We start from the raw sequence: 23,318 nt of genomic DNA, 5'->3' as shown, positions 1-23,318 counted from the left end.
GCATCCATTTCTTGTTGTGGGACATGTCTCTAGCTCCTTGCATCAAAATAAGGAGGAGGACGATGTTCAGCAATAAGAGAAATAAGATGACTCCTTCTTCTACCTCACGTATTTGACTGCTATTGCTTATGATAGTATTTACTGAATGTAATGTCCATGTGTTTTCTTCTTGGTGCATTGACATTTTTATTTCTATAAGTTTATTGCTGAATTTCAAAGTAGTTGGTGATTTCCCTATTCCTTTTATTTTTGTTTATTTTGAGATACTTTTTATTTTTTAATTAATTAATTTTTATTGAAGGATTATTGCTTTACAGAATTTTGCTGTTTTGGTCAACATGAAACAGCCTAGGGTATACATATATCCCCTCCCTTTTGGAACTCCCTGCCATCTCCCTCCGCATCCCACCCCTCTAGATTGATACAGAGCCCCTGTTTGAGTTTCCTGAGCCATACAGCAAATTCCCATTGGCTATCTATTTTACATATGGTAATGTAAATTTCCATGTTACTCTTTCCATGCATCTCACCCTCTCCTCCCCTTCCCCCTATCCATAATTCTATTCTCCTATTTCTTTTTTAAAAGATTGATTTCAAGCTTACTACATCCTTGGAGAGAGAGAAAGCACTCTGTGATTTCAGTCCTTTTTAATTTACAATGGTTTTCATTAGAACTTAATATTTCATTATATTTTAAATTATTCATTTTGAACTTTAAGCAACAAGGATATGCTGTACAGCACAGAGTAATATACCAATTATCTATTAATAAGTGTAAACAGAGTATAATATATAAAACAACTTCCAATTTGCCTTGATTCATGGACCTAACATTCCAGGTTCCTATGCAATATTGCTCTTTACAGCATCGGACTTTCCTTCCAGCTCAGAAGGAAAAAGTGCCCCCACAAATGCATCCATAGTCTGCTGTGATCCACATAGTCAAAGACTTCGGCATAGTCAATAAATAAAGCAGAAGTAGATTTTTTTCTGGACCTCTCTTACTTTTTTTTTTTTTTTTTGGTCATTCCAAAGTCAGTTTATCTGAAAATGACAAATTATATGAAGTCTATGTTAATCTTTAACTAAATGTTCTTAAAACTTCCTAAGCTCAAATGATATGTCACAAAATAGTGTCAAAAACATGAAGATATAAATAAATTAAAACATTTGGATTATACTGTCAGTTTTAATTTTAATAAAATAGATAATTTCCTACTACATAGAGAGCAAGTCCATCCACTCATTGATAAAATTTTAGAAATATTTCCTATAAAAAGTTTAGTAGTTGATTGGGAATGAATCCGTTAGAACATGATGTCTATAGGTACAGTGTTCCCATCCTCACCCCCATTCTTACTAATTTTGAGAAAATTTAAAAATACAGAAAAGTACAAAAAATAAGACAAGATATCCATATACCACAATCCAGAATTAACCAGTATCTCAATATATTTTCTGCAGTCTTTTTTTTAAGAGAAATTGATGTTTATATATAAAACTGAAGTCTCCCTCTAACAGCCCCCTCCCCCACACGCATTCCCTTCCCTTCTCCACTCTTCACAGGCAACCACTATCAAGAGTTTGATCTGTATACTTCCAACCCATTTCAAAAACACTTAAAAAACATACATACATATATGTATCCATTACCAATATATAGCATTGAAATTCTGTGAGGAAGTTTTAATTCAAATTTACAAAAATGTCATCGTATTATGTCATTCTGCAACTTTCTTTCCCCCTCAACATGACTTTTGAGATCTTTCTAATACATATAGATCTCATTTATTACACTTTACAGATATACAGTATTCCATCGTTAAGTATTTTCCATTTTGTTCCTGATGGGAATTTGTTCCCAATTAATGAGTACTACAAATCATGCCACAGTAAATAGTCTGGTACATACTTTCCTGAGCATACATACTCAGAGTAGAATTGCTAGATATTTTTCAATTTGCCATAAGGAATGTTTCCCATTCCCAAGGTCATAACCATTTTACTATATAGCTTTCTCATACTTCTGCTTTTAACTCAATCCCTTTATCTTTGTGTATAGTTCATGTTCTATCCCCCCACCCCCCCCCCAACCTTGGAGAACAAATTACCTCCAAAGCACTTTTTAAAATAGTCCCATTAGCTTCTCAGCTCCTGATGCCTTTTCTATATTATAAATTCTAATAAATGCATAGGTTTTTGCAGAATCTCTTCTGTTCTGCTAAATCAATACCATAGAAGTCTCTTTCTAATGCTTATAGCTTTGTTTTTATTACACTGGTGAAGATCTCCAGATTCATGCAGATGGCAATCATAAAAATGTTTTCCACTCCCAATTTTAGTGGAAATGCATCTTAAGTTTTCAGTATTACCTTTGCAGTATGGTTTTTATTGGATACAGGACTTCAATCATACAAATGTCTTTCTCTTCAAGATGAATTCTCTGGTGTCCTTTAAGTTTTTAGCTTTTGCTTCCCTCATTTGTGATGCCTTCCTTCATTATTTCTGATGTGTTGTAAGGTGTAAATTCTTGATGAACACCTTTCATGATATCCACAGGGTTTTAATGGGTATGAATTTTCTGGTGTCTAATGTGGTGTGACTTCTGGCTGAAAGCTTTCCCACATTCACTACACTGATAAGGCTTCTTACCTGTGTGTATTCTCAAATGTAGAGCAAGGGTTGAGAACTGTGAGAAAGCTTTCCCACACTCATTACAACCATAGGGTTTCTCACCTGTGTGGCTTCTCACATGTACAGTAAGAGATGAACTTTGAGAGAAGGCTTTTCCACATACATTGCATTCATACGGCTTATCACCTGAATGAATTCTCACATGTACAATAAGTGATGTTCGCTGAGAGAAGGCTTTTCCACATTCATTACATTCATAAGGTTTCTCTCCAGTGTGAATATTTTGATGTTTTATGAGGTACTTCTTCTGACCAAAAGCTGTTCCACATTCATTACACTTGAAGGGTTTCTCTCCGATATGAATTTTCTCATGCTCAGTAAGGTTTGACTTGCCACTGAAGGTTTTCCCACACTCCTTACATATAAAGGGCTTCTCTCCTGTGTGAGTTCTCTGGTGTCTGATGAGGTTTGACTTCTGAATGAAAGCTTTCCCACAGTCCTTACACTCAAAAGGTTTTTCTCCAGTGTGAATTTTCTGATGGGTAAGAAGATTTTCCTTCTGGCTGAAGGATTTTCCACATTCGTTACATTCAAAAAGCTTCTCTCCAGTATGGGTGTTCTGATGTTTAATGACATACTGCTTTTGGCTGAATGCTTTTCCACATTCATTACATTCAAAAGGTTTCTCTCTATTATGAAAATGCTCATGCTCAGTAAGAGTTGATTTGTGGCTGAAGATTTTCCCACATACCTTACAGGCAAAGGGGTTTTCCCCACTACAAATTCTCTGCTGACTGAGGTGTGACATCTGAATGGAAGCTTTCCCACATTCACAAGGTTTCTTTCTTGTATGAATTTTTTGATAAATGAAAATTTACTTTTAGCTGAAGGTATTTCCACATTTCTTACATGTGCTGGGCTTCTCTGTGTATGGCCTTTCGAATACAGAGTAAGAGATAAGGTTCAAGAGAAAACTTTATCATAATCAGTACATTCAGAGCTCTCTAACTCTAAATTTTCTAAAATATTCAGTGAAGATTTATAACCTTCACTGACTTCTCTCCAGTATGAATTTCCTTCTGCTCAATGAGATGTTATCTAGGTAAAGGCTTTTCAATATTCTTTAGAAGCACAGGATTTCTCTCCAGCCTGACTTCGACATTGAATGAGGTGCAACATACAAATGAAAGTTTTCCCACATTCAGTAAATTCATAGGTTTTCTCTCCAGTATGAATGCTCTGGTATCATGTGGGATTCAAATTTTTAATGAAGGCATTTCCACACTGATTTTATACCCTTTTACAAAAAGGGTTATTATTACTACAAGGAGTAAGCTGTGGCAGATTTCCACACTATCTAAATTGATGATTCTTTCCTACACAACTAACTCTAAATTGTGTTTCAAACTCTAGGTTGAAAAAGTTGTTCCCTTAAAAGATAGTCTGATATCAGAGGAAGCACTTTTCCAATTTTCTTAGTCACTGCTTTTTTTCTGTCTGTACTTTATTGAAGCTGGATGCAACTTGTCTCCCAAGTCTTGTTGTCAGTCTATCCGTTCATCATCTTCTCAAGCTTCTTCTGAACAAACTTCCTTTCCACTTCTTTCTCCACCATCCAGAGTTCGTCTTCGTGCTTCAACAGAGGATCACATCCAGCCTGATCAGTTCACAACCTGCTACTGGGGAAATGACACAGCACTAGAATGTTAATGCTGGAGCCAAAGTTCTCTCCAAGAACTCAGCTGAGCCCTGGGGCCTCCCGGCCTTCTGAAGGATGAGGACGGTGCACAAGGAAATGACCCTCCTATTTTCGCGCCACGTGGACCCAGGGGCCGGACTCTCTCTTACTTTTTTGATGATCCAACAGATGTTGGCAATATGATCTCTTGTTCCTCTGCCTTTTCTAAATCTACCTTGGTAACGCATTCCTGACTCATAGGAAGAAAAACTGATGTTTTGAAGCAGCAACTATTAGCAACATAGACATTAAGGCGTTTTCTGAAGTCACTCTTTTCAAATGGTTCACGTTTGTTTCTCAGAGAAGGCACCTGGATCTGCACAGAGTTTCCACTTCTGAATTTTTTTTCCCAGTGGATATTCCAATTTCTAATTGCTGAAACAGTAAGGTATGCACTGGATTTCATGGTTGATTTTAATGTAGCTTGCATAATAAGCTCCTTTTCCTCTTCAAAATCCTTAATTTTCAACATTACAAAATAATAATAAGAAATGAACTCCTTGAGGGGGCTTATTGCCTAAATTCTTTTTCTATTGATCTCAAAGAGAGGTCTGGAGGTGATACTGGACCCATTCATGTTTGCAATAGTCCATTAACTCTCTCTGGAATCAAATCTTGCCCCCATTTTACTCTTCAGGAGGTGGTGCTCTGTCTGAGGTATAATAATTTGTTTTTGATCTCTGTGAAGAATGCTGCTGCTGCTGCTAAGTCGCTTCCGTCATGTCCAACTCTGTGTGACCCCATACACGGCAGCCCACCAGGCTCCCGCGTCCCTGGGATTCTCCAGGCAAGAACACTGGCTGCGAAGAATGAGCACTGAAATTTTTGAATTTTGTAGTTTATATCACTTTTATCTCATTGTTTGCATAACAGAGATATCCTCCACACATGTCATCATCCTAGTCAAAAGGGTTACTTACAGCTTATTTTAAATATTCAAATGAAATATTTCACAATAGGATGTAATAATGAGCTTCAAAGAAAATCATAATAAATTGTAAAGGATTGAAATTCCACAGATTGTTCTCTCTCAACGGATGGCATAAGCTAGAAACTTGTTTATCAAGGAAACTAATAGAAAATCAGCAACACCATTAAAATTCATCACTCCATATATAGGAAATTTACACAAATGAAATTAAAATAAAAATCTTCCTGGACCACAAAGAAAAGGCAATGGACAAGAAAAGCCGTGAACTTCGCCATGAAGCTGGCCATTCAAACATTTTGAGGTAAAAGGAGATACTGTAGGTTTTATTGCTGATAATTCTCCTCTACATTGCTGTAAGGGCCTGAAGACATGACCCGCTCTGCATTCATGTCCTTAAATCTCCATAGCTAAATATAAATAAAGAACCAAAAAGAACTGGCCAAGTACCACAGTTCCTTCCCCCTAATCTCCAGCCTGATTTTCATAGAAAGGCTATTATCTCTTGAGCTCTGGTCACTCAACCACACTTTGAGTCAACAGCTGTGACTCACAGGCTGCCAGTCCCCGACTGGCTGTACCAGTGGAGATAGATGTTTGAAATGCCTTCCATGGACACTCCCTAATGGACACAAAATTGCAGGTCATGAAAGTTATTGTTTTAAAGATCAAAAGATTCTCTGTTAGAAGATAAGTAACTAGATACATCTGTATGAATTTTTTTCTTTTTAATTTATTATTTTATTGAAGGATAATTGCTTTCCAGAATTTTGTTGCTGTCTGTCAAACCCCAACATGAATCAGCCATGGGTTTACATATATCCTCTCCCTTTTGAACCCCGGTCCCACCTCCTTCCCCATCCCACCCCTCTAGGTTGATTGTTTGAGTTTCCTGAGCCATACAGTAAATTCCCATTGCCTATGATAGTGGAAACAGTGGCTGACTTTATTTTTCTGCACTCCAAAATCACTGCAGATGGTGACTGCGGCCGTGAAATTAAAAGACACTTGCTCCTTGGGAGGAAATTTATGACCAACCTAGACAGCATATTAAAAAGCAGAGACATTACTTTGCCAACAAACGTCCGTCTAGTCAAGGCTATGGTTTTTCCAGTGGTCATGAATGGATGTGAGAGTTGGACTGTGAAGAAAGCTGAGCACCGAAGAATTGATGCTTTTGAACTGTGGTGTTGGAGAAGACTCTTGAGAGTCCCTTGGACTCCAAGGAGATCCAACCAGTCCATTCTAAAGGACATCAGTCTTGGTTGTTCTTTGGAAGGAATGATGCTAAAGCTGAAACTCCAGTACTTTGGCCACCACATGCAAAGAGTTGACTCATTGGAAAAGACTCTGATGCTGGGAGGGATTGGGGGCAGGAGGAGAAGGGGATGACAGAGGATGAGATGGCTGGATGGCATCACCGACTCGATGGATGTGAGTTTGAATGAACTTCAGGAGTTGGTGATGGACGGGGAGGCCTGGCGTGCAGTGATTTATGGGGTTGCAAAGAGTCAGACACGACTGAGCAACTGAACTGAACTGATTCTGACCGGTAGGAGGTGATATCTCACTTTGGTTTGCATTTCTCCGATAGTGATGTTGAGTGTCTTTTCATGTGTTTGTTAGCCATCTGTATGTCTTCTTTGGAAAAATGTCTGTTTAGGTCTTTCCCCCACTTTTTGATTGCGTTATTTGTTTTCTGGCAATTAGTTGTATGATCTGCTTGTATATTTTGGAAATTAATCCTTTGTCAGTTGTTTCATTTGCTATTATTTTCTCCCATTCCATGGGTTGTCTTTTCACCTTGCTTAGAGTTTCCTTTGATTTGCAAAAGCTTTTAAGTTTGACCAGGTCCCATTTGTTTACTTATTCTTATTTCCATTACTCTAGGAGGTGGGTCATAGAGGATCTTGCTTTGCTTTATGTCATTGAGTCTCCTACCTATGTTTTCCTCTAAGATTTTTATAGTTTCCGGTCTTATATTTAGGTCTTTAAATCCATTTTGAGTTGATCTTTGCGTATGTGTGTATGTGTCTATTTCCCTTTTGATTTCTTCAGTAACCTGTTGGTTATTTAGAAACACATTTTTAAATCTCCATGTGTTGGTGTTTCTTACAGTTTTTTTCTTGTAATTGATGTCTAGTCCTATAGCGTTGTGGTCAGAGAAGATGCTTGATAAGATTTCAATCTTCTTAAATTTACTGAAGTTTGATTTGTGATCCAAGATGTGGTCTACCCTGGAGAATGGTCCATGTGCACTTGAAAAGAATGCTGTATTCTTCTGCATTTGGATGGAATATCCTGAAGATATCAATGTGATCCATCTCCTCTAATGTATCATTTAAGACTTGTGTTTCCTTATTAATTTTCTCCTTTGATGATCTGTCCATTGGTGTGAGTGGGGTGTTAAAGTCTCCTACCACTACTGTGTTACTGTCAATTTCTCCTCTTATGTTTGTTAATGTTTGTCTTATGTATTGAGGTACTCCTATGTAGGGTGCATAGATATTTACAATTGTTATGTCTTCCTCTTGAATTGATCCCATGATCATTATGCAGTGCCCTTCCTTATCTCTTGTAATCTTCTTTAAGATCTATTTTGTCTGATATGAGGATTGCTACTCCAGCTTTCTTTTGTTTCCCATTTGCATAGAATATATTTTTCCATCCTCTCACTTTCAGTCCATATGTGTCTTGAGGTCTGAAGTGGGTTTCTCGTAGACAGCATATATATGGGTCTTGTTTTTGTATCCATTCAACCAGTCTGTGTCTTTTGGTTGGAGCATTTAATCCATTTATATTTAAAGTAATTATTTATATATATGTTCCTATTGCCATTTTCTTAATTCTTTGGGGTTGATTTTGTAGATCTTTTTTCTTCTCTTGTATTTCTTGACTATATCAGTCCCTTTAACATTTGTTGTAAAGCTGGTTTGGTGGTACTGAATTCTCTTAACTCTTGCTTGACTGAAAAGCTTTTTATTTTTCCATCAATTTTGAATGAGATCCTTGCTGGGTACAGTAATCTTGGCTGTAGATTTGTACCATTCAACACTTTAAATATATCCTGCCATTCCCTTCTGGCCTGCGGAGTTCTGCTAAAGGATCAGCTATTAAGCTTATGGAGCTGACACCTATCCTACTCAAACTCGTCCAGAAAATTGCAGAGGAAGGTAAACTTCTAAACTCATTCTATGAGGCCACAGTCACCTTAATACCAAAACCATACAAAGATGCCACAAAAAAAGAAAACTACAGGCCAATATCACTGATGAACATAGATGCAAAAATCCTTGACAAAATTCTGGCAAACAGAATCCAACAACATATTAAAAAGACCAAGTGGGCTTTACCCCAGGGATGCAAGGATTTTTTAATATCCACAAATCAATCAATGTGATTCACCACATTAACAAATTGAAAGATAAAAACCACATGATTATCTCAATAGATGCAGAGAAAGCCTTTGACAAAATTCAACATCCATTTATGATAAAAACCCTCCAGAAAGCAGGCACAGAAGGAACATATCTCAACATAATAAAAGCCAGCTATGATAAACCCACAGCAAACATTATGGTGAAAAATAGAAAGCATTTCCCCTAAAGTCAGGAACAAGACAATGGTGCCCACTCTCACCACTACTGTTCAGCATAGTTTTGGAAGTTTTAGCCACAGCGATCAGAGAAGAGAAAGAAAGAAAAGGTATCCAGATTGGAAAAGAAGAAGTAAAACTCTCACTGTTTGCTACATAGAAAACCCTAAAGACACCACCAGAAAATTACTAGAGCTAATCAATGAATAGAGTAACGTTGCAGGATATAAAATCAACACACAGAAATCCCTTGCATTCCTATACACTAACAATGAGAAAACAGAAGGAGAAATTAAGGAAACAATTCCACTCACCATTGCAATGAAAAGAATAAAATACTTAGGAATAAATCTACCTAAGAAACAAAAGACCTATATATAGAAAACTATAAAACACTGATGAAAGAAATCAAAGATGAAACAAATAGATGAAGAAACATACCATGTTCATGGATCAGAAGAATCAATACAGTGAAATTGAGTATACTTCCCCAAGCAATCTATAGATTCACTGCTGCTACTGCTAAGTTGCTTCAGTCGGGTACGACTCTGTGCAACCCCATAGACGGCAGCCCACGAGGCACCCTGTCCCTGGGATTCTCCAGGCAAGAACACTGGAGTGGGGTGCCATTGCCTTCTCCAGTGCATGAAAGTGAAAGTGAAAGTGAAGTGGCTCAGTTGTGTCTGACTCTTCACGACCCCATGGACTGCAGCCTTCCAGGCTCCTTCACTCATGGGATTTTCCAGGCAAGAGTACTGGAGTCGGGTGCCATCGCCTTCTCTGCAATCCCTCTCAAGTGACCAACAATATTTTTCAGACTATTAGAACAAATAATTTCCCAATTTGTATGGAAATACAAAAAACCTCGAATAACCAAAGCAGTCTTGAGAAAGAAGAATGGAACTGGAGGAATCAACCTGCCTCACTTCAGGAAACACTACAAAGCTACAGTCATCAAGACAGTATGGTACTTGCACAAAGACAGAAATATAGATCAGTGGAACAAACTAGAAAGCCCAGAGATAAATCCACGCACCTACCTCTTTGAGAGGAAGCAAGAAAATACAGTGGAAAAAAGACAATCTCTGTAACAAGTGATACTGGGAATACTAGTGAACCACTTGTGAAAGAATGAAACTACAACACTTTCTATCACCATACACAGAAATAAACTCAAAATGGATTAAAGATCTAAATGTAAGACCAGAAACTATAAAACTCCTAGAGGAAAACATAGGCAAAACACTCTCTGACATAAATCACAGCAGGATCCTCTATGACCCACCTCCCAGAGTAATGGAAATAAAAGGAGAAATAAACAAATGGGACCTAATTAAACTTAAAACCTTTTGCACAACGAAGGAAACTATAAGCAAGGTGAAAAGACAGCCTTCAGAATGGGAGGAAAAAATAGCAAATGAAGCAACTGACAAAGAATTAATCTCAAAAGTATGGAAGCAGCTCCTGCAGCTCAATTCCAGAAAAATAAATGATGCAATAAAAAACTGGGCCAAAGAACTAAACAGAAATATCTCCAAAGAAGACATACAGATGGCTAACAAACACATGAAAAGATGCTCAACATCACTCATTGTCAGAGAAATGCAAATCAAAACCAAAATGAGGTACCATTTCACACCGGTCAGAATGGCTGCTATCAAAATACCTACAAAGAATAAATGCTAGAGAGGGTGTGGAGAAAAGGGAACCCTCTTACACGGTTGGTGGGAATGCAAACGAGTACAGCCACTATGGAGAACAGTGTGGAGATTCTTTAAAAAACTGGAAATAGGACTGCCATATGACTCAGCAATCCCACCGCTGGGCATACACACCGAGGAAACCAGAAAGAGACACGTGTACCCAAGTGTTCATCGCAGCACTGTTTACAATACCCAGGACATGGAAACAACCTAGATGTCCATCGGCAGACGAATGGATAAGAAAGCTGTGGTACATATACCCAATGGAATATTAATCAACCATTAAAAAGAATGCATTTGAATCAGTTCTGATGAGGTGGATGAAACTGGAGCCTATTATACAGAGTGAAGTAAGTCAGGATGAAAAACACCAATACAGTATACTAACGCATATGTATGGAATTTAGAAAGATGGTAATGATAACCCATATGCGAGACAGCAAAAGAGACACAGATGTATAGAACAGTCTTTTGGACTCTGGGAGAAGGCAAGGGTGGGATGATCTGAGAGACTAGCATTGAAACATGTATATTATCATATGTGAAACAGATCGCCAGTCCAGGTTCGATGCATGAGACAGGGTGCTCAGGGCTGGTGCACTGGGATGACCCAGAGCGGGGGATAGGGAGGGAGGTGGGAGAGGGGTTCAGGATGGGGAACACATGTACACCCATGGCTGATTCATGTCAGTGTATGGCAAAAACCACTACAATATTGTAAAGTAATTAGCCTCCAGTTAAAATAAATACATTTTTAAAAAGTAAAATAAATATATTAATTAAAAAAATAAACCAGAATGAATTTATAAGGACTGAAATGAAATAGTAACTTCTCTCTTCAGATAGAGGGGAAAGTCAGAAACTTTTATAAACTGAATAAAATTATTCACTATTGAAATAGTTGAGAAAATTACATGAGAGGAGTGACTTTATTTTTTCCCTTAAGTGCTCACCAATGTTCTCTTTATTTTTATTATTATTGTTATTGTACACACCATTCCTGATTATCAAGCAGCCATTTTAGAATGCAGAGAAGTGTCTTATACAGTATTAATTTTGAAGCAATGTTATATAAAGTGCACAAGGGACTATGCAAAACAGAGGGAGCTCCAAAAAAATCCTGACACTAGACACAGCAACAGAAGCATTCACCTTGCACATAGATACATAAGAAATCATAAATAATCGCTCCCTTAATGCACTAAGTTCTGACGTAACTTATAATGCATCCATCGGTAAATGACATGTGATTATCAAAAATTCAATATTTGCCAAATTGCACAGGGATTTGGATACCCTCATTCATCAAAAATTTCTGTATAAGTAAGACTTTCCCTCAATATTCTACGTGTATATGTTTGAAGAATTAAAAAATTGTAACTATACCACCTAGTAAATATCATACCAGCATTTATCTGTGAAAAAAAATTGGTTTCAATACAATGGAAAATTCAACAGCTATGCCCACCTAAACTCAAAAGTCTTGTCTTCTCTGGGTTGAATTCCTTTCCCTAATACATCTGTGCTGATGTACTAAACCCTAGTAACTGACACGTAATACGTGTTTACAGAGACAGGATTTATCCTGGAGGAATCAAGTTCAACTGGGTTCATTATGATGCCCTCTAATCCAAAATGACCTGTATCCACATAAAAATGGGAAATATGGACACAGAAACCTTCATATAGGGAGGAAACTGTGAGCAGATATGGAAGGGTCACTGCCATCTCCACAAGCCAAGGAGAGAGGACTGGAACAGAGGCTTCCTTCACATCACTCTGAAGGAACCAAACCAGCTGACACCTTCAGTGGGATTTCTGGCCTCCAAAAGTGTGAGACATTAAGTACGTACTGTTCAGTATACTGATTTCTGGCATTTCATACATCAGTTTCAGATAACTAATATGATATTTTAAAATCACCATGATTAGAAACACACAACGAAGCAAGCAAAGAAGGAAAGGGCCAGAAGATAATCTCTCTTGATACCCTCTATGTTACCAAGAAAATAATCACACCTGATACCCTCTGTCTCACCTCTATGTTGCCGTTGTCGTTCAGTCTCTCAGTCATGTCCGACTCTTCGTGACTCCATGAACTGCAGCATACCAGGCTTCGCTGTCCTTCACTATCTCCCGGAGTTTGCTCAAAATCATGTCTGTTAGATCGGTGATGCCATCCAACCACCTCATCCTTTTTTGCTCCCTTCTCCTCCTGCACTCAATCTTTCCCAGCATCAGGGTCTTTTCCAATGACTCAGCTCTTCTCATCGGGTAGCCAAAGTATTGGAGCTTCAGCTTCAGCATCCATCCTTCCAATGAATATTCAGGGTTGATTTCCTTAAACATTGACTGGTTTGATCTCTTTGCTGTCCAAGTGAGTTGCAAGAATCTTTTCCAAGACCACAGTTCAAAAGCATCAATTCTTCGGCACTCAGCGTTCTTTATGGTCCAACTGTCACATCCATACAGGACTACTGGAAAAAACAATAGCTTTGTCTGGATGGACCTTTGTTGTCAAAGTGATGCCTCTGCTTTTTACTACACTGTCTAGCTTTGTCATAGCTTTTCTTCCAGGGAGCATGCAACTTTAAATTTCATGCCTGCAGTCACCATCCACAGTGGTTTTGGAGCCCAAGAAAATAAAGTCTGTCACTGTTTCCACTTTTTCCCCATCTATTTGCCATGAAGTGTTGGGACCAGATGCCATGATCTTCATTTTTAATGTTAAGTTTTAAGGTTGCTTTTTCACTCTCCTCTTTCAACTTCATCAAGAGGCTCTTTAATTCCTCCTCACTTGCTGCCATTAGGGTGGTGTCATCTGCATAGGTCAGGTTGTTTATATTTCCTCAGAAATCTTGATTCCAGCTTGTGCTTCATCCACTCCAACATTTCACATGATGTTCTCTGCATAGAATTTAAATAAGCAGGGTGACAATACACTGACTTGACGTACTCATTTCCCAATTTGGAATCACTCCATTGTTCCATATCTGGTTCTGACTCTTGCCTCTTGACCTGCATAAGGCTCCTTAGGTGACAGGTAATGTGGGATGATGTTTCCATCACTTTAAGTATTTTCCACAGTTTGTTATGCTCCACACAAAGACTTTATTGTATTCAGTGAGGCAGAAGTCAGTGATCTAAAGCAAATCAAAATATTACAAAGGATTGAAATCCCACAGAATGTTCTCTCTCTGCAGATGTACTAAATTAGAAACCAGTTTAAAACAAAAAGTAATAGGAAATCCATTTCTTTAACATCCATCAATACACCATAGAAAAAGGACTTAAGTAAAAATCAAATACAATTTTTCAAGGGCCAAGAAAAAACCACAATAGAAAATATATGACCCTTAACATGAACTTCACATTCAAACGTCTTGAGGTAAAAGGAGATATCTTCGAGTTTATATTAGTAATAAGAGCCTGGAGAGCTACTGGCCATGGGATTGCAAACAGTTGGACACGACTGAGTGACCAACATTTTCTTTCTTATGGCGGAGTCCAATGATTTGGCAATGAGCTCTTTTGGAAGAAATTGAGCTTAATCTTAAGAAAATACCCTCATAATAACTTTTTTGCGTTTGATTTCCCCCCAGCTATCCAGCAGGAGAACGTGTGTGCTCAAACATCATAAAATGGGGACCTCCTTGCAAGAGCAAATTTCAACATTGAGTGTCTTGCTTTTGGCAAATCTTTATAGCGATTTTAGGTATCTTCTGATGTCTTCTCACCCATAACCCCTGGCTAAGAGGTCAGGGGTAGCCAATGTCCCCTCCCCTCATCTTAAAACTTCCATTGATGCATAAATTCCACCAGGCAGATGCTGTCAATAAGCTCTCAATTGACGATCTTTGTGTGTGTAGTCTGTACTCCCCCATAGGATAAGCTGCTTTTCACTTTCTACAACGATTTCCTCTGTTGTTTATAATCATTGAGTTGCATGGTTTTGCATCTTCTCACAATTTATTTTCACTTCTAATGAAGCAGCACAATAATAATATAACCAATATGTTTATCATGGGCTCCTGTGGTTCATTTCTGGTGGTCTTCTAAGGAATGAAAGTACACAAGGCTACTTTTCAGCCGAATAAAATGAGTGCAGGAAAGCTATTTTAGCAGATTTGGCTCTCAGGAAAGGCCCCTTCTGTCCAGATCAAGTGGGTCCTGACTTGGGGATTGTGTGGCTGAACCACACCAACTCCATTTTTTCAGTTCCATCTTAATTCACACAGTCCTAACCTCCCCTCTTTTCACATGATTGAGCTTTAGCTTAATTTACAAGAAGTGAGTCCAAGCCAGATGAGTACCCTATCAACTTTTGCCCTTGCCTTCATCTGATGTGAGACCTGCAAGAGTGCTTTTGCTGACGTAAATGGTTAATGGTCATGAAACCCCTGAGGGGAGGAACCCCGATTCCAGTTGCTGCACCTGTGCTTCTGTCTTGGTAGTCAGATTCTACTTCTAGCTCTGGTCCCTTTAAATTCTCTTGTACCCTTTTTGGCAGTCAGTGTGCAGTGCAGCTTCGAATGCCTCTGAATTATCTGTCGACTCTATCCTTTGTGCTTGTATGTGATTTCCCCACAGTGAACTTCATAATTGCACTCCATGGCATTGCTCCCTCTGTTTTTTTTGGTCCCAAAGTTCCATCTCAGTTTGCAGGATATTATTCAGTATATGTGCCTCCCAACAGGGATGCTAAGTGCTTTTCCTGAAAGTTGGAATTATAAAGATAGAGAGCCTTGGGAGAAGAGGTCACGTAGACTAGCCCCTTTGTCTCAGAAATGAGGAAATGAAAACAAAGGGTCTGACTTGATCTTCTAAGGTGTATAAGGGCTGGAATTTTAGGTGGACTCTTCTTGCTTTTTGGAAAGTGCTTTTCAACTAAGGTCAGGGGACATGAAAGGCTGGGGTTGGATGGGGCGGGACAAGAGTCTCTTGCTAACACCCGCTTTGCTAAGCACATCACTTCTTTCATTGGGCATCAGCTCAGATATCTAATACCTGTTAATGAGCTGCAGCACAGAACTTCTGGTCTGGTTCTTGTCCTGAACAGAATTCACTGTTTTATGAACCAAGTATTTTTGGTGTTTGTGGTGAGCACAGGTGCTATGAACCGAATTGGCTCCCCTCCAAAAAATTAATATGTTGGAGCCCTAACCCCAAGTGTGACTGGATCTGGAGATAGGGTATTTAGGTAATTAATTGAGATGGGAGCAGGGGCATAATTGGATAGGACTGTGGCCATATGGAAGAGGAAGAGATACCAGATCTTTCCCCTGCATGTGAGGACCCAACAAGAAGATGACCACTAGTAATACAGAAAGAGAGGTTTCTCTAGAAACTGACACTGCTAGATCTTGATTTTGGCACTTCTATCCTCCAGAACTGTGAGAAAATGAACTTCTGTTGTTTATGCCGCCTAGTCTACAGTATTTTGTTATGCCAAGCCTAGCTGATTAATATAATCAGGAATATGTAAATAGATGAGCCCAGATCACTGCCCTAAAATGACACATTTATCACTTGAAATTTATAAGAACCAATCACCTACAATCCCACCAATTAGACATGTTAGCATTTAAGTGCCTAAGCATCCATACTGTGGTGTATTAATATTCACGTATTTTCTGACTAAAGGGGATTATGCTGTTGCTATTTGCAACCTGGAGTGTTACCTTACCACTCCCTTCTAAGAGGTGACAGTCTTGAATAATCAGTGGGTTTACAGGAAGTGAAAACTATGGTCTCTGCAATAGCATAAACGTTCCTAAGCATAAAGGGGGTTGGGGGGTCACTTCTGCTCAAATATCAGGGAGGTGACACAATCACAGGTCTTAGAGTTGTTGTTCAGTTGCTAAGTTGAGTCTGATTCCTTGTGACCCACGGACAGTAGCATGGTAGGCTCCTCTGTCCTCTACTATCTCCTAGAGTATGCTCCAATTCATGTCCATTGAGTCGGTGATGCCATCTAACCATCTCCATTCTCTGCCACCTCCTTCTCCTTTTGCCCTCGATCTTTCCCAGCATCAGGGTTTTTACCAATGATTCAGCTCTTCAGATCAGGTGGCCCAAGTATTGGAACTTCAGTTTCAGCACCAGTCCTTCCAATGAACATTCAGTGTTGATTTCATTTAGGATTGACTGGTTTGATCTTACAGTCTAAAGGACTCTCAAGAGTTTTCCCCAGCAGCACAGTTCGGAAGCATCAATTCTTTGGTGCTCAGCCTTCTTTATGGTCCAAATCTAACACCTGTACATGACTACTAGAAAATCCGTAGCTTTGACTAGACTGACCTTTGCTGACAACGTGATGTCTCTACTTTATAATGCACTGGAATGCAAAAGTAAGGGCTACATGGAGTAACAGGCAAATTTGGCCTTGGAGTACAAACGAAGCAGGTCAAAGGCTAACAGAGTTTTGCCAAGAGAATGCACTGGTCATACCAATCACACTCTTCCAACAACACAAGCGAAGACTCTACACATGGACATCACCAGACGGCCAATACTAAAATCAGGTTGATTATATTCTTTGCGGTCAAAGATGGAGAAGCTGTATACAGCCGGCATAAGCAAGACTGGGAGCTGACTGTGGCTCAAATCATGAGCTCCTTATTGCCAAATTCAGACTTAAATTGAAGAAAGTAGGGAAAACCACTAGACCATTCAGGTATGACCTAAATCAAATCCCTTACAAGTATACAGTAGAAGTGAAAAATAAATTCAAGGGATTAGATCTGATAGACAGAATGCCTGAAGAACTATGAACGGAAGTTTGTGACATTGAACAGGAGGCAGGGATCAAGACCATCCCCAAGAAAATGAAACGCAAAAAGGCTAAATGGTCGTCTGACGAGGCCTTACAAATAGCTGAGAAAAGAAGAGAAGCTAAAGGCTTCTCTTGGCAAAACTCTGTTAGCCTTTTCCATGCTTCATTTTGTACTCCAAAGCCAAACGTGCCTGTTACTCCAGGTATCTCTTGACTTCCTACTTTTGCATTCCAGTCTCCTAGGATGAAAAGGACATCTTTTTGGGGGGGTTATTTCTAAAAGGTCTCGTAGATCATTATAAAACCATTCAACTTCATCTTCTTAGGCATTAGTAGTTGGAGCATAGACTGGGATGACTGTGATATCGAATGGTTTGTCTTGGAATGAACCGAGATCACTGTTGTTTTTGAAATTACACACAGGTACTGCATTTCAGACTCTTTTGTTGACTACGAGGGCTACTCCATTTAATTCAGATGACCCATAGTAGTAGATATAAGGGGCATCTGAATTAAATTCACCCATTCTTGTCCATTTTAATTCACCGATTCCTAAACGAATATGTTCACTCTTGGCATCTCCTGTTTGACCACTTACAATTTACCTAGATTCATGGACCTAACTTTTCAGGTTCCTATGCAATATTGTTTTTTGCAGCATCAGACTTTTACTTTCACCACCAGACACATCCAAAACTGGGTGTCATTTCCACTTTGGCTCAGCCTCTTCGTTCTTTCTGGAGGTATGTTTCTGCTGTTCTCCAGTAGTATATTGGATTCCCTACTGACCTGGGGGTTTCATCTTTCAGTGTAATATCTTCTTGCCTTTTCATCCTGTTCGTGGGGTTCTCAAAGGAAGAGTGCTGAAGTGGTTCGCCATTTCCTTCTCCAGTGGACCGCATTTTGTCAAACACTCCACCTTGACCATCTATCTCGGGTGGCATCATATTATATCTCTGGAAATAAAATATGCTTTCCTTCACAATGTGGAACTATTAATATTTTGTTCGAAGCAAAATTAACGCTTCCTTGAAAGTTTAAGCAGATGCACCCTTGGAAGATTGCCATTTGGCAGATGGTAGCTCACTGATGACCTCCGTTTCTTGAGTTGTTGTTTAAGTCCTTGTTGGATCCATTTCTATAATTTGGCTCATTTCTATATGATTTTACATTCTTACATGTATAAATATTTTTGCATGTATTACCAAAGATTATTGAAAAGATTGTGTTTTTAAATTATTTCACATTTATTTGTATTTCTTCTGTCCCTAAGGAGGTTTCTCAGAGAATTAGGTGAATATATATTTCCACCCATAGATGTTCACCAGTTCTAGCTTTTGGAGTATTTTTAGAATCTAAGTATTATGAAGAAAACAATATTAAACTTGGTACATGATTAAGGAGGTGGAGACATGGTCAACCCATACTCTGAGGTGGGCAACCTAATAATGGGAGTATAACAACAATTGAAGTTTTCCTCAAGGAATAAGTGGTCCACGCCCACATAAGTCTTTCCAGACTTGGGGGCCCTGTACCAGGAAGATGAGCCCCCAGAAGGCTTGGCTTGGTAGGTCAGTGAGGCTTACTTTCAGGAGAGCCAGAGGGCTGTGGGAAACAGAGACTCTACCCTTACAAGGTGCACAGAAAATCTTAACAAGCTTGGGAACCTAGGACAGAAACAGCAATTTGAAAGAAGCCTGGGTTAAACCCATCTGCTGATCTTGGAGAGGCTCCTGGAGAAGTAGAAGGCAGCTGGAGCTCACCATGGGGATATAGACATAGGTGGCAGCCATTTTGGGGGAGCTGGTTCTACCACATGGACCCTGGCGCTAGAGCACCATTTTGTAATCCTCCTTCTAGCTTATTCGTGCTATAACCCAGACCTGACGAACATGCCTATCAGCACCAGTACTGGGATGCCTTAGGCCAAGCAAAAACCCAGGCAGAGGTACAGACCCACCTTGAGACCCCTGAAGCCTGTAGTTACCCTGGAACCCAGCTTTGGCCATCCCAGGACCTGGCCCCACATACCAGTAGTCTAGAACCAGCTGCAGCACCAACCTCACCCATCAAGGGGTAGGCACCGTCCCATCATACTCTGGACCCGAGTCCAGCTTACCGGTGGGTTGAAACACCAGCTCCAGGACACTCAGGGCTATGCAGCCCATGTTCCCAGGACCCATCTCCATCTATCAGAGAGTTTGTGCTAGTCCTGGGAATCCCTGGGCCTCACCCTCCCCACAAGCAGGCCAAGACACAAGCTCTGTGACCCATGGGCCCTGCAGCCAGAGACCCCAGGACTCACCTCTACCTTTCAGGGTGGTACCACCACCCACCAGTGGGGAGACACCAGCCCCAGAACCATCAGAGCCGTTCATCCTGCCATATCAGGACCCATCCCACAACAAAGCTGGCTGGTGCCTGCCCCAGGACCCCGAGGATAACTTGGGCTGCTCAGCCAGTGCTGAGGACTAGAATTTGGCTGTACCTACTACCTATGGGCTGAGACCAGCTTCAGGACACCCCCAGGCCATGATTCCTCCCACCAGCAAGTGAATACCGCATCTAGGACACCCAGGCCTATAGCTACACACTCCAGAGCTCCTCGGGATCATTGGAGTACAGATTTAGGATAAATGAGTCCCCTTGTCAGGGTTATTATTTATTATGTTTGTGGAATACTAGAAAAATCATTTTTTATATTCACTTACTTGGCTGCATCAGGTCTTAGTTGTGGCATGCAGGATCTAGTTCCCCAATCCGGGATTGAACCCAGGACCCCTCACTGGGAGTGCAGAGTCTCAGCCACTGGACTACCAGGGACATCCCCTAGAAAAATCTGAAGAAAGAATTAGAAAAAGTGATATGGTTCGCAGTGATATCAGGAAAAACTTCCATCAAATCAACTGCAATTAAATTTTTCTGGATGGGACCTTGACATGGTCTTAAACAAGCAGAATAGAGTTTGGGGAGTGAAAAGCTCACTGCAGCGCCATCACAGATTCAAAACGGGACTGTGGACCCATAAGAAAACTAGCGTTTTACAAAATGACATAATTTCTGTTGTGTTCATTGTTGCTGCTTCAGTATCTCAGTGTCTGGCCGTATGATATACAAATATTTTTCAGAACTTTTCTGGCATGCTGGTCAGAAATATAAACTATGTGTGAATTCCTGTGAACGAACTAGGATTTTTTTTTTGTTGTTGCTAGGTGTGTTTTCCATTTAGTGAATCCAATAACCAAATACAGGCATTAATAAACCGGTGCTACAACTGCACCATACGTACGGGCCATGAAGCAGAAATGCAAGGGTGAGTGACACACATGACCTCTAGGAAGGAGGGAGGGAAAATGGGGTTTGATGGTAAAGGCCTGGAGGGGAAATGAGAATATGTTGTTTTTCACTTTAGAGGGTGATTGAGGAACGCAGACACCTAAAGACTAATCATGATCTAACAGTGTTAGCTACTGAAAATTCAAATTAGAGCAAGGGCTTTACAGCTTAAATAAGAAACTATAAGTTCCAACCTTAGGAAAATAGTGTTAATTCGACAAGCATACCCCATTCAAACTTTTTTCAACATTGTCTGTATTATAGAATACATTGTAAAGTGTGTTCATTGAAACACTTTACAGAAATTGCTGAATTTCAAAGTTCAAGAAATAATTCCTGTTTCAGCCTTTCTGGTGATCTCTAGGGTCATTATCATTTTATTTACCTCTTTTATTCGCTAACTCTCTAAGAGATAGGGTAACAATAATCCAGAATTTTTATGCGGGAAATGGTGAAAAAGTAAAGTGAAAAAACTGATAAGAAAAATCAAAGTGACCTCAATCAAACTTCTTTCAACATACCGCATATTCAGAATTATGTAATATAACATAAATGAGAAACCAAAAATAGTACAAAAATATCCGTTTACTTCTCCAGATCCCTGAATTCTGAACTTACTATTCCTATATGCTCAGATTTATCCAATTCTAATTTTTCACCTTCTATTTCTTACCACATTTAAAAGAAAATCCACTGGGGTCAGTAGATTGGCTTAACTGTGTGCAGGCTTGCAGACCCAAGTTTGGTTTGGTAACAATTTTGGTAACCCAGATTGGACAGCAACCCTGAGTGTGCATCTCATCCACGGCACATCAACATCTGTTCAATGACAAGCCCTTGGGTCTGCCTCACAGACAAAGGTACTCAAGCAGCTGCTGGATAGGATCCAAAAGCAGCCTAGATCTAGATTCAACCTTCTGTTGGACGGAGCCCTTTCCTGATAGAGCTGGATTGCAAGCTCTAGTGTATCCAAAACCTAACACGGGTTCACTGGTGAGTGGGGCTGGGTCCTGGCACAGCTGGCTGAGGAGGCCAAGGTATCTCAGAGCTGGTGCTGACCTGCTGGTGGGTGGGACTGAGGCCCAGGCTGTCCTAGGGCTACTAGCAGCTCCATGGTGGGCAGAGCTGGGTCCTGGGGCTCTGGCTGCAGGACCCTGGGTGTCCCAGGTCTAGTGCCTGTGCTCTCATGTGTGGGACAGATCCTAGGCACTCTGGTGGACAGGCTTGTGTCCAGTGGCACCTGTGGGCTCAGGGCATCATAAGGCACACTGGATGCTGGTGGATGGGCCTGTGTCTCTGCCTGGCCAGTTACCTGCTGTGAGACATTCAATCGTGGTGCCTGTAGGCTGGTGGTCAGGATCAAGGTTCGGTCCTGAGGCTTATAAGCCAGGGGGAAGATGTCAAAATGATACTTGCCAGCACCAGTGTCCATGTGGCAGAAAAAGCTTTCCAAAATTGCTTCCACCAGTATCTATGTCCCCAGAATGAGCTCCAGATTTCTCCTACCTCTCCAAGAGACACTCCAAGATCAGTAGGTGGGTCTGACCTAGGCTCCTTTCAAATTATTGCTTCTCTCCTGTCTCTTTTTTATTGATTTCTTCTCTGATCTTTATTATTTCCTTCCTTCTGCTGACCTTGGGCTTGGCTTGTTCTTTTTCTAATTCCTTTAGATGGTAGGTTAGGTTCTTTATTGGAGATGTTCCTTGGTTTTTGAGGTAGACCTGTATGGCTATAAGCTTTCCTCTTAGAACTGCTTTTGCTGCATCCTATAGGTTTTGGAAACATGTGTGTTTGTTTTCATTTGTCTCCAGGTATTTTCTAACTCCTTCTTTGATTTCTTCACTGATGCACTGTTCTTTTTTCCTATCATATTCTTTTGTCTCCATGTGTTTGTGGTTTTTGCATTTTCCTTATGTAATTATTTTCTAATTTCATACAGTGTGGTTAGAGAAAATGCTTGGTACAATTACTGCTCTCTTAAGTTTGTTGAGACTTGGGTTTTTTGTGGCATAGCATGGGGTCTATCCTGGACAATGTTCCACGTGTACTTGAAAAGAATGTATATTCTGCTACGTCTGGATGGAATATTCTATAAATATTTATTCCATCCAACTGGACTAACATGTCATTGAAGGCCACTGCTGTCTCCTTATTGATTTTCTATCTAAAGTATCTGTCTATTGCTGTAAGTGTGGTGTTAAACTTCCCTAACATTACTGTATTCTTATAAATTTCTTCCAAGAAATTTTAAACAGCGGAAGATACACAGCTGGATGAAGAATTGTTGATATAGAATATAGATGAAAGAAGTTATATAGACTACCTCATAGAAAGACACATGAAGTAAAAGATTAAAGAGATGGCAAGAGACTTAAGAAATGGACTTAATACTAAGGAGGTATTAAGTACATCTTGTAGGCATGCCAAAAGTGGTAACCCGGCTAAATTTTAGAATAATAATATTCACAGAGAAACAGTTGATACTTTCCAGAATTTAGGGAGGCTATGTTTCCATAGATTCAGGAAGCACACCTGGACACATCGTAGTAAAGCTACAGACAAAGGTAGCATATAGATCATACTAGCAAACAAAAAGACACATCGTCTAC

At 39.9% G+C, this 23,318-nt stretch overlaps 1 protein-coding gene across 1 annotated transcript; it reads right to left on the bottom strand.

Moving 5' to 3' along the window:
* Positions 1-1,175: 1,175 nt before the first annotated feature.
* Positions 1,176-4,467, bottom strand: LOC109555356 (zinc finger protein OZF). The gene has a single exon (XM_070784799.1). The coding sequence runs from the start codon at positions 3,440-3,442 to the stop codon at positions 2,564-2,566; it is 879 nt and encodes a 292-aa protein (XP_070640900.1). The 5' UTR covers positions 3,443-4,467; the 3' UTR covers positions 1,176-2,563.
* Between the last annotated feature and the right edge of the window lie 18,851 nt (positions 4,468-23,318).

The sequence above is a fragment of the Bos indicus genome, chromosome X (genome assembly GCF_029378745.1).
Source record: "Bos indicus isolate NIAB-ARS_2022 breed Sahiwal x Tharparkar chromosome X, NIAB-ARS_B.indTharparkar_mat_pri_1.0, whole genome shotgun sequence".
Taxonomy (NCBI): Eukaryota; Metazoa; Chordata; class Mammalia; order Artiodactyla; family Bovidae; genus Bos; species Bos indicus.
The sequence above is the reverse complement of the archived record's forward strand: the minus strand, read 5'-3'. Positions and strand labels throughout refer to the sequence as shown.